Here is a 15,125-nt window from a genome sequence, read left to right on the forward strand (position 1 = left end):
GACATTTGCTCTAAATGTCATTAGATCTTCCGTGTGGCAGGTGTATTACACTACATTCACAGCTATGACTTTCTTGGAACCGTGTGGAAATGCTGCGTGGTTGGGCTGTTTGATCAGGGCATGGGCAAATACCAGTTTAGCGCTTGGTCTGGCATGTCAGGTGGGCTGGGAGCTTATTAACAGCGGAGCTGTTGTTACTGGCCGTAAGTTCGGGGTTCGTGCGCGCCAAAAACTCCCCGAGAAAAGGCCGAGCACTCGTGCACGCGTACCTCGAGCGCGTTTGTCAGGCTATGCATACCTATTTAGGGGGATAGGCCAATATTGGCCAAAAAGAACTCCAGCCTTGGCCGCGTGCCTCGAGCGCACGTTCGTCTAGTCAAGCATACCCACTGAGGGAGATTGGCCGATATTGTCCACAAAAACACTCTAGCGTTCGCCATATCGTGGCAAAACTTTTTCAGAACGAGGAAGACGCGTCATAGCGTACGCCTATCATTCGTTCGTCTTCGTGTCATCATGCACATGCGCTCTGTACTGTAGAAGAGCCACAACTTGAATGTCGAAGCTGCTGTTGGTGATCATTCCCTCCACGTGGATAGTTCGCCCGGCTGAGGAAGAGGCCGCTTTTCGAGAGGCTCAGAGTGCAAAGCATTCATTAGAGACGATAAGTCGCCCTTGCAGAGTGGCGTACGAACACGCCTACCGAAACGACGAGCTCACTCCGGCCTTACTCAACATAGGGTCATTGAAATGGCATGCCGCCGACGTCAACCACGACACCACGATACTAAAACTCAGCTTTGTGTCCGTCAGTGATTACCTACCACAGCTTCGCTATTCAAGTCTTGCACGTGAGCGCAAGCTTCCCTAAATTTTTTTTAAAGTGCCATTCTATTAAGTTGTATGAAGCAGTCTGTATGTGCTCCTGTTGCATAAGGAGGGTATTTAATCTATTGTTTCTACGAAGAGTTTGCCAGGACTGCGGCGAATAATTATAAGAATGGGGATGTTGAGAATCCCAAAATTAGACAAAAAAGTCGATTTTTTTTAAATCTCCATTTTCGGAAAGTAGAGCTATTTTTCTTCCGGCCAGCCAAATATCCAGACCAAGGAGTATCGTATTGGAGCCATAATATCAGTTTGCATCACCCACTACTGCTAAAATCGATGATGTTCGACGCGAACATGGCATTTTTTCGTCGACTCGCCGCTCTGGTTCTACACGTGCTATGGCGTCAGTTTCGGTCACTCTCATTTGAAAGTGTGTCTTTTCGTTTTCAGTTCCCTGCCAGAACAACTTCGTTTCATCCATTGGTTGCGAGTAAAGCCTGGCAAAAAAAAAAAAAGCCAAAACGTGCAACCCAATTGGCTACTGACTGCACGTGACCGCGACGGCGCAATCTGATTGGCTGGGCGTTGTGGGTCGTCTGCTCGGCACTCTCATCACAATGCAACACTTGTTCATGCGAGAACCGGCAAAAGCCCCGCATGGCGTAAAAATACAGCAAACATGTCTATCGCTAACCGAAAGGAAGAATAAGAAGTATTTGAAATTGCTTGGAATACATTTTTCTGCATGTCTGGCAGCAACATATCGCGAAAAACATGCCGGGACGAAGTAGGCTTAGCACATCCGCGGGCTGCTGAGACAGTAGTGTTTGCGATGTGGTTACGCCTGAGGCTGCAGTAGGGTGCGTCTATCTTTAGATAAGCAGCGAATAGAAAGAAAAGATGATGAAGTGGAGGAGGCCGCTTGCCTACAGCATTAGGGCAAAGGTTTATCCAGAATTTGGATTTTGAGGGGTGTCGAAATCCTCCTGGGGTGGTTGGGGGGGTATAAATACCTGTGCAAGGGAAGCGTATTCATTCTGTTATCGTCAATGCCGCGGCGAGTCGGCTTGCATCCCGACGCGCGCTTCCTCATCGGCAGGTTGCCTTATGAGCGATTTAAAAATTGTAAATGTTCGTACTGCGCACATTGTGTGGTGGTGACGCGATATATGAGTAGATTAAATCGAAAACATGGTTATCCCACCCAGCCAAGCTCATGCACGCCAAAAAACGGTGTTATGCATTCCGTTACCGGTTTCTTGATTTCAAATAATTTCGCATGACGCAAATCGCGCTGGAGCCAATTTGCTTGCAAAAGATTAAGCAGTAACATAACAAAATAAGCGTTTACAGCTGTGGTGCACGATCGGCACCTCTGCGCTGGTCGTCAACAAGTGACAGCGCGTTGCCAACAGCATCATAAAAATTGAAGCGACTTCGATGGCGTTGCTTTTGTTCAGTCTTTCTGCAAAGTGCCATCTGTAGACAGAGGAGTTCATAATTTTGCCATCAACTGATTTCAGAAAACTTGGCATGCTGGGGTTGAGTGAGAAGCGAGCTACATGCTAAAGCATTTTTTTTTCACATGCTCAATAGATGAAACTGTCACTTGTAGTAAAACTTCAACTGCGATTTTCTCAGCTTCACTTTTTTTTTTGTATATGTGCCTAGCCTTACAGGCGTGTCCAGGTTTTTTGTTCTTTTTTTTTTTTCAGAGGATTTCAATGCACGTTATGCCATTGAATTTGGGATGTAATGAACTGCATGCTGATGCTATTTTTATTGGCCCAGTGTGCCTGAAATAAATGTTATGAGCAATATTCTATGACCTCATTAAGTTTTCTGAGCCCTTCACTTGGCATAATTAGGTTAATTTTATTCAATAAACTATGTTTACAGAAATACAAATAGCATCAGCATGCATGACTGGTATTAAGCTACAAATTCATACCATTTATTAAAAATAAATGTTATGAGTTTTGGCTATAAAGCCCCTTAACGGCCTTTAAGAAATGACCTAATTAGGCATCAGTGTTTTCTTTATAATCCGAAAATAACTATGCCACTTGAAACCTAATCCATTGTGAAAATGAGGGAGGCAGAACTGTGTGCAGAGTAATTTTCATTATTACTAATAAAAAAGTTCATTTTAATACCAGTGTCTCCCCTTAATCGGGGAACCAGTGTGTATCTGGGATTCCATTTGTCTGGGCTTGTCTTTAACTGAAATGTTTAGTGTTTGCACTTTTACAATTTAAGTGCCAGAAAAACAAACACTTGGAACATACCATTGGCGGTTCTGCTGAAGTTTATGGGGTCATCAGAAAAACCTTTACAGGTGAAGGAAGTTTCGGAACTTCAGAAAAACTTTTTTGTTTGTTTGTTTCAGGCCTTCGACATCCTGGAGCGGGAGTACAGCATTCCGCCGGTCATGACCGGTCAGGAGATGGCCGACTGTGCCGTGCCGGACAAGCTGACCATGGTCTCGTACATCTCCCAGATCTACGAGACGTTCCGGCGCGAAATCCCCCAGGGCCGCCCCGCCTACAAGGTCAGCAAGCTCATCGAGGAGAACCAGCCTCCGCCGACCGCACCCCTCAACCTTCTGGCCAAGCTCGCCAGTGGTCACCATCGGCCGCCCAGCAAACGCAAGTCGGCTGAGCACGATCCGGCTAAAGACCGCAGCGAGGGCCGGGAACGTCGGAACCGCGTCTCCATCACCAGGAGTCGGCGGTCGCGCGACCGGGTTGCTGAAATTGTTGCCGGTGGCGACGCTGCGACACTGAACCAGTACCACCGGATCCTGTCCGCAATGGACAAGGAGTCGTTCGGCAAGCGCATGCAAGCACTTCAAGAACAGCTCGGGGAGGCGTACCGACCGTCGTCTCGGGGTAGTCGTGGGCGGCGGAGCGGCCACGTGTCTTCCGCGACGGAGGACGAGAGCAGTTCGGTGACCGGTCGGATACCGCGCACCGCAGTGGAGCAGCTGCAGGAGCAGCTCAACTCCATCGGCAAGCCGGTGCCGGTGAAGAAGCGGGAGCCCAAGGTGGGGCGCATCGGGAAGGACGAGTGGAACGTCAAGATGCTGGAGGAGCGGCTCAAGCAGCAGCAGAAGCGCCAGAAGGAGCCGAAGCCGGAGCCAGAGAAGCCGCAGATACTGAAGGACATCTTTGAGAACAAGCGGAGCGTCATGGACGCGCGGCTCAAGGCAGACGGGAAGGAGACGGACAGCGATCGGGCCCGCTTCACCAACCTCGATGAGAGGTTGCAGCGGCTCGACCGGCAGTTGAAGGAAGGATCGCTGGACGTCGGGAAACGGGGAGCGAACCGTGTTGCGGCCATGGCGGACTACATCGCAAACGTCCTGGACTCGCAGACGGGGCTGAGGGAGAAGCGGCCTCCTCCGCCGCCACCCGTGGTCTTGTACCGGAGCGACTCAATGGACGGTTCAACGACACCCCCACCAAACAGGCCAGCAGCTGCGCAACCGGCCACTACGCCTGTGGCCAAGCAGTTGCCGGCGGCGCAGCAGCCAGTTGTGACGCCGGTGACAACCAAGTTGACGGAGGGTGTCGGTGTTGGTGGTTCTGTGAGTGAGACGTGCTGCTTCTGCCACAAGCGGGTGTACCTCATGGAGAGGTTGAGCGCGGAAGGGCTGTTCTTCCACCGGAACTGCTTCCGGTGTGAGTTTTGCCAGTGCAGTCTACGACTGGGAAACTACGCCTACGATAGCACCACTGCCTTCAAGGGTGAGCCTTTTTATGTGCATGTGTGTACATATTTTGGGTGTGACTTGTTCAGCAGGCTGCTAAAGGGCACCATGTTGTCAAAATTATCAATCCAGAGCCCTTCATTATAGCGCATTTCAAAGCCCTGGTGTAGCTTCGGTACATTAAACCCCAAAACTTGAATTTTTTTTCTTCTTGTTCATCAGAGTGCCACAGGACGGCACTGGTATAAGGTAGACCAGGGGTTCTCAAACATGTTGGTCCCAGGGAACCCTGCTAAGCTCCGTTAAGTGCCAAGGAACCCCCCCCTTCCCCCCCACCGTCATTTTTCATTCCGTTCACGCTACATTCACGTGCAAGAAATTCAAAAGCAAGCAAGCTTGCTTGCTTTTGAATTTCTTGCACGTGAATGTCGACCTTACGTGAGTGTGTATGCTAGCGGCACCTATCTCCTGTGGGGACCAGGGTTCTTACGGCGGCCAAGCTCGATCCTCGAGATTCGGCCGCAAGGCTAGCTCCGCTGAACACCGCCACGGATCGCCAACTTGGCGTAGCGGCAGCGAACAGCAAGGAACACAGGACACAGAATTCGCCCACTCCGACGTTTATTGCAATGCAATCAAGGGGACGTCGGGCGCGTCGGTCTACACCGCCAAGACCACCTTAGCCAGGACGGGAGAGACAGGCGCGAGGGCGGACAAAGGAAGGCCAAAAAAAGGAGCGAGTCGTACTTACGGCCGCTCCCGACGATGGTTCGTATCCAAAAACTCTCCCTTTGTCGCCCGTCCCGGACCAGGCCGCCGGAACTTCCGGGCAAAACCTGTCACGTGAGGGGTTCGGCAGCGCCCCCCGCTCTCACGGACATCCTCCCGGAGGGGGAAGCGCGCGACCGCGGAGAGAGAGGTACCACCCCTCTCGCCTCCGTGGCGGGCTGAGAGGGATAGGAAAGATGGCGGAGCTTTGCAATTCCCACACTCCAAACAGAAGAAATGCGCAGGGGGGTAATATAAGGCCGAGATTCAAGTGCAATAGTTTAACCACGCGGCCCGTTTTCGGAGTCTGGCTGGTTACAAGCTGCTGGTGGGATTTATTGCGCAGTTCGCACCTTTCTGTTATGCACTGAGATGTGCTTACTGACGCGCGGGCATGAGTAATGGAGGTTCCTTAGATTGATTGCACCTACGGTTCGCCACCTAAGTTTGCCACCTAAGTTACTTGGCGAGTGCGGAACCAGGAAAAATTTATCTGTGGCTTGCGGAACCCCGAGACTGGGCCTGCGGAACTCCTAGGTTCCACGGATCCCACTTTGAGAAACCATGCTGTAGACCATGAAATGCTTGCCTTAGGCTGTGGCTGCACTGCATGTAATAGCTGACATGTAATTGTTTTCGCAACTTAAAGCTTGCACTTATTGGAGGCACTCCATGGTACTAACAATGACATCCTGCACACACTAAAAGAGCATCTACGCGACACCTTGGAGTTTCTACCACTCTCCCAAATTGAATATGCTGAGGCTGCATGCAGCACTGACAGAGTCAGCTGGCATGTCGGCATGAAAATTTGACATTCAGCGTGCCTCATTACATGATTATAACAGTAGCACCTGCACTTCAACTATGTGCACTCTTTCGTGCATGCCAACAGCCGGTGTGAAGCTACTCATTTATTACAGCACTACAGCATTTGGGGATACAACTGCAGGATGATAATTGCAGAGAGTTGGGAAATAATCCACAAATATTATTATTATGGAGAGACCTTGCACCTGAATGCTGGAGTGTAAAATATTAATTTTATGACAAATGGGTTGAGCCTGTGCAAATTAACCGACACGTAGAAACAGGGCCACTGGTGTCCTTGAAGCACAGTTTTATTGTGAAATGCAATAAAAGTATCTGTTACCATACATACCTAGGCAGTGACTGCCCTTCATAGAGATTTTGGGCCTCGGGCAGGTTTTGAAAGCAGAGTTGCATCTTTCACGGTCATGGCACCAGGTAACGCTAGAGGAACAGCCCTCGTTTGTGATACCTTCCACAATTCCAGTGTCCACAATTCTCGTCGATGCTACTGGAAGTGGTAGGGTTGACATCACACTGTGTTCATCACTGCTTTTAATGCTCTCAACTTGAAAAAAAAAAAAAAAATCCTCTGCATTTATCCAGCTTGAGTCAGTTACATTCCTAGGACTTGGAAGGGCAAATCTTTGGTGGCAATTCTCAGAAAGGGTGAGAAATAAGATAGGGACAAGGCTGACTCTGATGGACCATCAAAACATTATTTGCTCCTGCACGTTTGGAAGTGCCATCCACCTTATCAAGCTTCCAGTTCCTCCTTTCAGATAGGACTTTCCCCTTCGAGCTGATTGTGTCCACTTTTTTTGTGTGTGACTTTCATGAGTTGTGCTGGGCAACTGGTAATCCTTGTTGGCACCTTGCAAGCTAGCGAGCACGTAGCCTTGCTACGCAGCTTCCCACTTTCTTGAGACAAGATGGGGCAAAAGAAGAAAAAAAATTGCGGAATTGTATGGCCATTGAAGCCGCAAGAAAACATCACAGAACCTCGACTCCGAATTATTTTCCAAAAAGAGAGAACAATGACGCCTGTGGGGATGTTTCTGGTGTGCGGACAAAAGACAAATAATGTTCATTGCATACATATCCCAGCACGCCCAAAGCTGACATTGAGAACTTTTGTGTGGAATTGGACCAACACACTCCCAAAAACGCCCGTGTGTACGAGATTTCGGCGCGCGTTAAAGATCCCCAGGTGGTCAAAATTAATTCAGAGCCCTCCACTACGGTGCGCCTCATCGCCTGCATTGCGTTGGCGCGTTAAACCCTACAATCAATCAATCGACACACTCGGGTGATACTTGCTGGTGACGTAAATGTGGATGTCTCTAAACTAGACATGACGTGGTTTGTTCAGTTCGTGCTGCAATAGTTTGGACCAGAGGCGGCCGGCATTCGTAATGCGGTGCAGGGAGCTTTATTAATTCTTGGCCAATCCCCCACAAGGGTATGTTGCAAAAGTGGGTCCTGCTCCTTCTTTTGTTCATCAGTGCAGTTAGCCTTGGTCAGGCTGTTACAGGAAGTGGGCACTGGGCACGCAGTCATACCAATCACAAGGTTCCGATAATGACAAGATAATAATCACAATGGTACCAATCACAATGATCCGCAAGAGACTAATCCATGAACACAGTTGCATCTATCCCGGCAATCTGGGTGCCATCATCTTCCATACTGTGCTTCACATTCAGAATATTGTTTGGTTGGGGAAGGTACCCAAACTATGACCACTTTACCCATGAGACTTCTTCCATTTTCCCTATGGTCACGACCGGGTTTATGCATAGTGACCTACTCACTCTTCCATCACCTATAACAGTCAGTGGCCGAACGAATAGCCGAGAAGGGACGGTGCTTGTTGTCAGGTGGTGCTAAATTTAATCTCCAACTTAGCTATAACTGCTTGCGTAGGACGCACCGATCAGTCTGGACCTGCATCTTAGCTACCCAGCTACCAATGCAAACGAATAAACCATGCTGGTATTATATGTTTTTTGCTCTGCTGGGATACTGTCACAGGCTCTTGCTTCTTTGTCTACAAACTGGACAATGGAGCTGAGATTAGGCACCTAATTAACTGAGGCCAACCCCTCCTCTACGGGCATGCGCCACTACACTAAGCTGTTAGTCTTAGAAAGGATGATGTGGATGCTCGGAGTGTTGGATGCTCCTAGGGCCTTGTAGCCGCCTTAGCTGCTGCTGCTTTCCTGTCTGTACTCGCAAAGACACCTTGTATGGTTGGTAAATGTATTCCTTCCATGGCCACGTCGGAATATTGTAACGAGAAGTGTTCTCTGGCTGTGTCTAGCATTTCGTGAAGCGGAAGACCAGAAAAACGAATCTTGTGAACCCTGGGTGCTGCTTGCATAATAGTTGGCACAAGCGCGTGGTTTCCTGGGCTGGAAACACAGGCTTTTTACCGGAAAATGGGTAGTGCACCTCCTGGTGTCGTGTCTCACGGTGCTGGTGCTCATACAGCTTTCGTAAAGGAGGAGAGAGGGAGAGAGAGAACATGTTTATTGCGAAAAGCAATGGCAAGGAGTCCTCAGCCCAAGACCGCTTGAGATATTTTAGCCCTCAACACTAGCAGGCACTGATCCTTGGAGTCAGAGCTGCTCAGAGCTCCCTCTCAAAGTCCGAAAGTCCGTAAGAAGAATGCAAAGGGTTCTGTGAATAAGGAGAAGCCAGTATCACGCAAGGAGCAATGGGCAGGTTATTTTTTAAAGTAATGGGCACGCAGGACTAAGAACATAGGGGCATTTTTCACTTAGCAGTTGTGTAGAAATTCACTTTTTTTTTTTACTTTTGGCATTTTTGTTCATTCCATCGTTGAGATCCTTTCTCGACTTTGGCTTCATGCTGAAGATCTTTCTTTTTACATGAAGCTCTGTCACTTCTTGCGCGAAGTTTGCTGGAGAGAGAGAGAGAGAGAGAGGAATTTTATTGAAATGAAAAAACACAGAAAGGTCAGCCTGATGGTAGTATATCTGGCCAGCTATTCTGTGTGTGGGAAGGGAAAGGGGAGGAAAGAGCGTGGATAGAGGACGAGAGAGATGAAGATGCCCCGTAAACTTGCACATAGGCATTTCCAACAGGGCCCTTTTGTGTATGGTAGCTGCATTATAGTATTTCCATGAAGAACAAAGACAGGGTTTTTTGTTGTTTTGCCAGCAGAAGAAGCGTCAGGGAAGCTTCGTCTGACAACTGATTCCTTACCAATGCACCATTGCATACGATGGTACAATCATGCTGAGTGAGAGTACAGTAATGGCTTGTAGAAATGTACCAAGCTTATCAAACGACCCTCGTATAAGGGCCTCGTTTCTGGTATTAGGAAACGAAATGCGCTATAATGTCGTACAAGTTGAAAACGGCACTAGCTTATGTAGTGTACCATTCTGCCGAAGCCACGGACCCAGATGTCGGCATGTGCATGCGTTTTGAAAGGAGATTGCGCTTAATGTGCGACATCGTCTCTTCTCATGTTGTTTGTTTGTTTGTCGTCGCTGCAGTAATTTACAAGCAGATAAGTCAGAAAAAAATCACGGAAACTACTCGCATCACGTTCAAAATATACTCACAGTAGTGCACTCTTCACACTGCGCGGAGGAGCAGCCGGCTGCAATGCTAAGACACAGGGGTAACTTTTGGGCTGAGAAATTGGACATCAGGAAGGAAAATTTCTACGATAATTCCCAGGGCAGGGCTTTGCTTTTTCAGGCTTGAACAGGTTGCTTGCGAACTAAGAGCTTTCCGGGGAAGTATACACAAAATGACGGGGTATGTGTTGTCTGTGGAAAAAAAACAAACTATGCGGCACATAAGGTTAGAATGCGAGGGTATCCATCCAAATCTACGCAAGGGAAATATTCAGCTTCCAGAAGCCCTAGGATTTAAGGGTAGCACAGAGGGAGTTAACTTCAAGGCTGTCAAGGCAATAAAGAGAAGATTAGAATGCTGGTGGACGAAAAGCAGGGGGGGGGGGGGGGGAGTAATTGCCCAGGACAGCTGCCACCTGTTACAGAAAAAATAAGTATTTTGCGCCTAATAAGTTTTTTGTGCTTGCCTTGAAAGCTAGTATTAAATGAAGAGTATAAAACATAGGTATATTAGTTTTTCTTTTTTTTTTTGTAAGATGACACATCACCCTGCTACAAATCATCATCACTATCAATCATCATCATCATGTCGTCGTTCTCAAGTTGTACCCAAGTATACCCAAGGCCTGACCATGTGTCCCGTGCACCCGCAGGCAAGTTCTACTGCACGGCACACTTCCGCATGGAGCGTCCAAGCCAGCGGTGGCAGGAGATGATGAAGCGCAAGCAGGCCTTCCTGTCGGCCAACCCCGAGCCACCGTCGCTCATGCCCGCCAAGCCGGCGGCGGCAGCCGGGACGGAGACGGACTCCACTGGTGGCAGTGTGCTCCAACGGAGGCGCAGTCCATCTCCACCCCACGGCGGAGCCGGGGAGGGCATGGAGGACCCCACCAAGGTGGTGGAGGAAATCCGGACATCTCCGGCAGGAACCGATGCGGGCATCGGGACCTTTCAGGTGGGCTTTGGGGCCTTATTTATTAATTTATTTATTGAATACTGCCAGCCTGAGAGCCAGGCCTTGGGCAGGGGGGGATTACATGTTTACATTCACAAGGATGCAATATTTAACTCGGTACATATTAATGCAACACAGAAAAAAATAACGCGACGCTCATTGACAACATTTGTCAAAAAACAAAAGAAAACACATCAGAGAAAGCGCATACCTGCACAGAAATGTTATGCGCATGACACTTAGCACGCCACTGCAGAAGAGTGAGCTGATAACTATTTGCAATTAGAAAAACACGGCATGATGACGGAAATTGCTATACAAGGAATAACTTAAAAAAAGGAAAATGTACTCGGAGAAAAACGTTTACACATCGCTGAGGGAGAAAAAGAACAACAAAAAAACGAGAAAGAAAAAAAAAAATGACAACAATGTTTACACAAGAGAGAACACGATACGTACGCGCACAACTGTTTTGAAAGGCACCGTTTACAGATAAGAAACCACTACGTCACAGAGAACATGAAAGTCAGAAGGAGCGATTAGCACACAGCAGTATTAAATATACCCTTAAGGAAGAAGTTAGACGAGAACAATGAGACAGCTACTTAAATAGAGAGGTTTTCCATGAATATATCCACAGCAGGGCATTCGACCGTACTCTGAGGTAGGGAATTCCAACTAGCGACTGTTTGAGGAAAGAAGGAATGTTTAAATACGTCTGTGCGACAAGAAAAATCTGTAGCTTTTTTCGTGTGATATGAACGCGTCGGGCGGCGATGGGTCATTGTGAGGTAGTTTGCTTTGTCTATGCCAAGTTTATCATGGTATATTAAATAGAGCAACTTTAGCCTGTCCCGGTGACGTCGCGTTTCTAATTTTTCTAAGTTTGCGGCCTGAAGGAGACTCGATGGGGATACGCGCCAGCTATAAGAATTAAAAATAAATCTGACGGCTTTTCTCTGTACTCTTTCTAGTTTGTCGATGTTCATTCGCGTGTATGGGTCCCATACCGGCGCGGCATATTCTAGTACGGGTCTAATGTATGTTTTGTAGGCTAGTAATTTCACTTCCTTCGTTGAATTTCCCAATGTTCGTCTTAAATATCCGAGCTTTTTCATTGCCTTATTTGTGATACTATATGTCGTATGCTCATTCCACCGTAAATCAGAAGTAAAAACAACACCTAAATATTTGTAACTGGACACTGCGTCTAAATAGCAATTACCGACATGATATCGAAAATTCAGTGGATGTTTTTTACGGGTTATAGTCATTGAAACAGTTTTTTTTAGATTAATAGACATTTGCCACTTCAGGCACCATTCCTGTATATTGTTCAGTGACATGTTCAAAATTTCTTGATCGTTAGCAGATTCGATTTCATGGTATAGCACACAATCATCGGCAAATAACTTAACTTTTATTGGTATGTTGCTAGCGATATCGTTAATGAAAACTAGAAAAAAAAGAGGCCCTAACACGGATCCTTGAGGGACTCCAGATTGAACTACTGCAGATTTGGAAGTTACGTCGTCAATATAAACGCCTTGTTCCCGATGTGAGAGATATGCTGCTAACCACGAAAGTAATGAATCGTTTTGTAGAAAGGGTTTTAATTTCAAAAGAAGTTTGGGATGCGAAACACGATCAAATGCCTTTTCAAAATCGAGGTATATGATATCAACTTGCCATTGCCTGTCTATGGCTGATGCGAGGTCATGAAGGGTTTTCAGCAGCTGTGTTACCGTGGAAAAGTTCTTGCGGAAGCCATGCTGTCGGTTGTCAAGCGTATTATTGCGTTCTAGGTGAACGGCGATGTGCTTGAAAATAATATGCTCTAGTACTTTGGCGGGATTGTCTTTTGTGCACACAATTTTTTGTAAACGGTTTATTGCTGACTACTTCAAAGGGCTCAACTTTTAGCTCTGCCTCTAAGATGATATGTCTCGTGGTGATACAGAAGCCATTTCTTTTGTCACTTGTTCCTTTGTACTGTATGTAAATAAAATCTATGGAGGAGTCTTATTGTTCTCAGCTGTACAGTTCTGTGAAAAATACTCCTCTGCACAGAAAACTATCAGTAGAGAAAACTCAGAACAGTAAATCAAACATATTCCAATGTTTGCTTCGTCTCTTGCTTTGGAGTCATTGTACCAATGTGTAATTTTTCTCATTTTGATAGAAAATCTGAGGAAAAAAGTACACAAAAACTTGGCTGGTTTTCATACACCATGAATAGCCATCTTGCTGTGGTGCAACTTTGTCATATGGTTGTCACATTATTGCAGTTAGCTCGATAATGTATGTGACTTTAACTGCTCGCTTGCAATTTGCAGTGATGATTTGTAATACATCACAATCCGCTTAGTTCAAATGCAATTCAAGTAAAATTGTGTTCATACTATACCCGGTACTTTTTTAGAGCGTGACTATGAAGGGATTGTTACACTTTGAGTAATCGAACAATTGGAACCAAGCCAGTTAAAACTAAGGGTGTTCTACTCTACAATCGTGAAGGCCAGCAGAAGTGACAGCACCACGGTCTTAACAAATATGCACATACCACAAAGGAAATCATTGCTGATAGAGGCTTCTCTTAGGTGATGGTCAATGTTAAATCTAGCTTACCTGGCAGCTATTGCTCAGTATTATGGAGAAAGCCTTAGGTGTCTCATCAAATGGGAAAAGTGGCGCAACATGTGCACGCAGAAAAGATCTATGACTGTGGGGAAGCTGCTGTGTAAATTAAGGCCAGTCTGCCCGGCAGAGCAATTCCTGTCAAAAGATAATGAAAAAGAAGGAAGGCGCAAACCCGATGTTGCGGTAAAGAAGCCTTTAAGATCAATAAGCTTTCACCTTGACACAACATAAGCAGACGTAAGTGCCTGAGGAAATTTTATAATACTCAGTGCTGTCAGCTACAATAGAAAAAAAAAATGTTTGAAGAGAATTGCCTTCCTTGGATTCCTGGCCGCGGCGGCCGCTTTTCTGATGGAGGTGAAAAGCAAAACCGCCCGTGTGTACGAGATTTCGGCGCACGTTAAAGACCCCAGGTGGTCAAAATTAATCCGGAGCCCTCCACTACTGCGCGCCTCATCACCTGCGTTGCGTTGGCGCGTTAAACACTACAATCAATCAATGAGAATTGCCTTCCAGTTGAACTCTGTCCTATACAGCTGAAGTATTTAAACTCCTGGGGTTCTGTATGTGAAAATATTTGTCGTTGAGGTAAAACACAAAGCAAATACCGTATTTACTCGCATAATCCTCGCACTTTTTTTTCGGAAAAGTCAATGCAAAGTTAGGGGTGCGAGAATTACGCGGGGAAAAAAAAATTCCGGTGCACAATGTTGCCAATTTGCCTTATGCCAATCCCGCTAAATGTAGCGGTCGTTTTGTATAGGTAGGCTCAGTGTTGCCAACAGCAGCTATTTCTTTATATTTTATTATTTACAACGTAAACAGTCTCCCGTCGATCAGCAATCATGAAATTGCCGCCTTTGCTTTCTGGCGCGCGCCTTATCTCGTCGTCGTATGTGCGTGCCCTACTCCAGTAACGCACGTTGAAGTCGGTGACGCCGAAGCGCCTGCCTGCGGCACGGTTGCCGTGTTCGATCGCGTACTCAATTGAAAGCGGCAGTGTAGCTGGCGTTCCTCCCCATGGCGAAGCGGCACCAAGCACAAAACAATGAGATCAAAAAGTTCTCAAAACGGCAGCGAGCTATCCACCACTGACGCGAGTGACTCACTGACTGCTGCCGCTCAACGGCGGGACCACGACGGCGACACGACGACACGACAGCGGGCTGCGCGAACACCGTCTAGTTGCGCGCGCGCGAAACATGCGCGAAACCGGCTCAAGGACAGTGTGAGTAGCGTGTTGGGGCTCCTGTTAGGGAGTAGCCATGCAGGTTGTTAGGGCGCCTGGATGGCCTTGGATACACAGCGCTCTCCGCCGAACGGAGAGGCGGCGGGGGAGGGCGCGCGTTGGAGAGCGCGTGCACCATGCGGGTTTCGCGAGCAGGCAACTTTCGCCGCTGCAAAGTTGGGGGTGCGAGGATTATGCGAGGAACCAAAAAATTCAAGTTTTGGTGGCTCACATTAGGGGTGCGAGGATTACGCGAGTAAATACGGTACAGCACAGGAAGTCAGGGACGTGGTGACAGGGCCTTGCGTTGCTTTCGCAGCCCAAGACGTACAAGACCCCGCGGCAGCTCTCGGCGGAGGAGATGGCAGCCACCCTGGTGGACGTTGAGAGCACGCCAGAGAGGGTGGAGTTTGAGAACACGCTGGAGCTGCTCTCAGAGGACGAGCTGCTGACGAGCGAGCTGGAGGAAGAGGAGCTGGCCCAGAAGAACCTGGGGGCCATCGAGGTGCCCACCAGCGACGACGAGTACTCGGACTACAGGTGTGCCGCAGGGTTGCGCACTGGCTG

At 47.7% G+C, this 15,125-nt stretch overlaps 1 protein-coding gene across 1 annotated transcript in view; it reads left to right on the plus strand.

The window, feature by feature from the left end:
• Positions 1-15,125, plus strand: part of Mical (Molecule interacting with CasL) — a 72,409-nt gene that overhangs the window by 24,770 nt on the left and 32,514 nt on the right. The window contains exons 13-15 of the mRNA XM_077674189.1: positions 3,221-4,580; positions 10,389-10,690; positions 14,878-15,098. Of these exons, the coding sequence (XP_077530315.1) occupies positions 3,221-4,580; positions 10,389-10,690; positions 14,878-15,098 (1,883 nt within the window). The remainder of the gene's footprint in view (positions 1-3,220; positions 4,581-10,388; positions 10,691-14,877; positions 15,099-15,125) is intronic.

Source organism: Haemaphysalis longicornis, unplaced genomic scaffold (genome assembly GCF_048455015.1).
Source record: "Haemaphysalis longicornis isolate Haplotype H1 unplaced genomic scaffold, Haemaphysalis longicornis Haplotype H1 scaffold_6, whole genome shotgun sequence".
NCBI lineage: Eukaryota > Metazoa > Arthropoda > Arachnida > Ixodida > Ixodidae > Haemaphysalis > Haemaphysalis longicornis.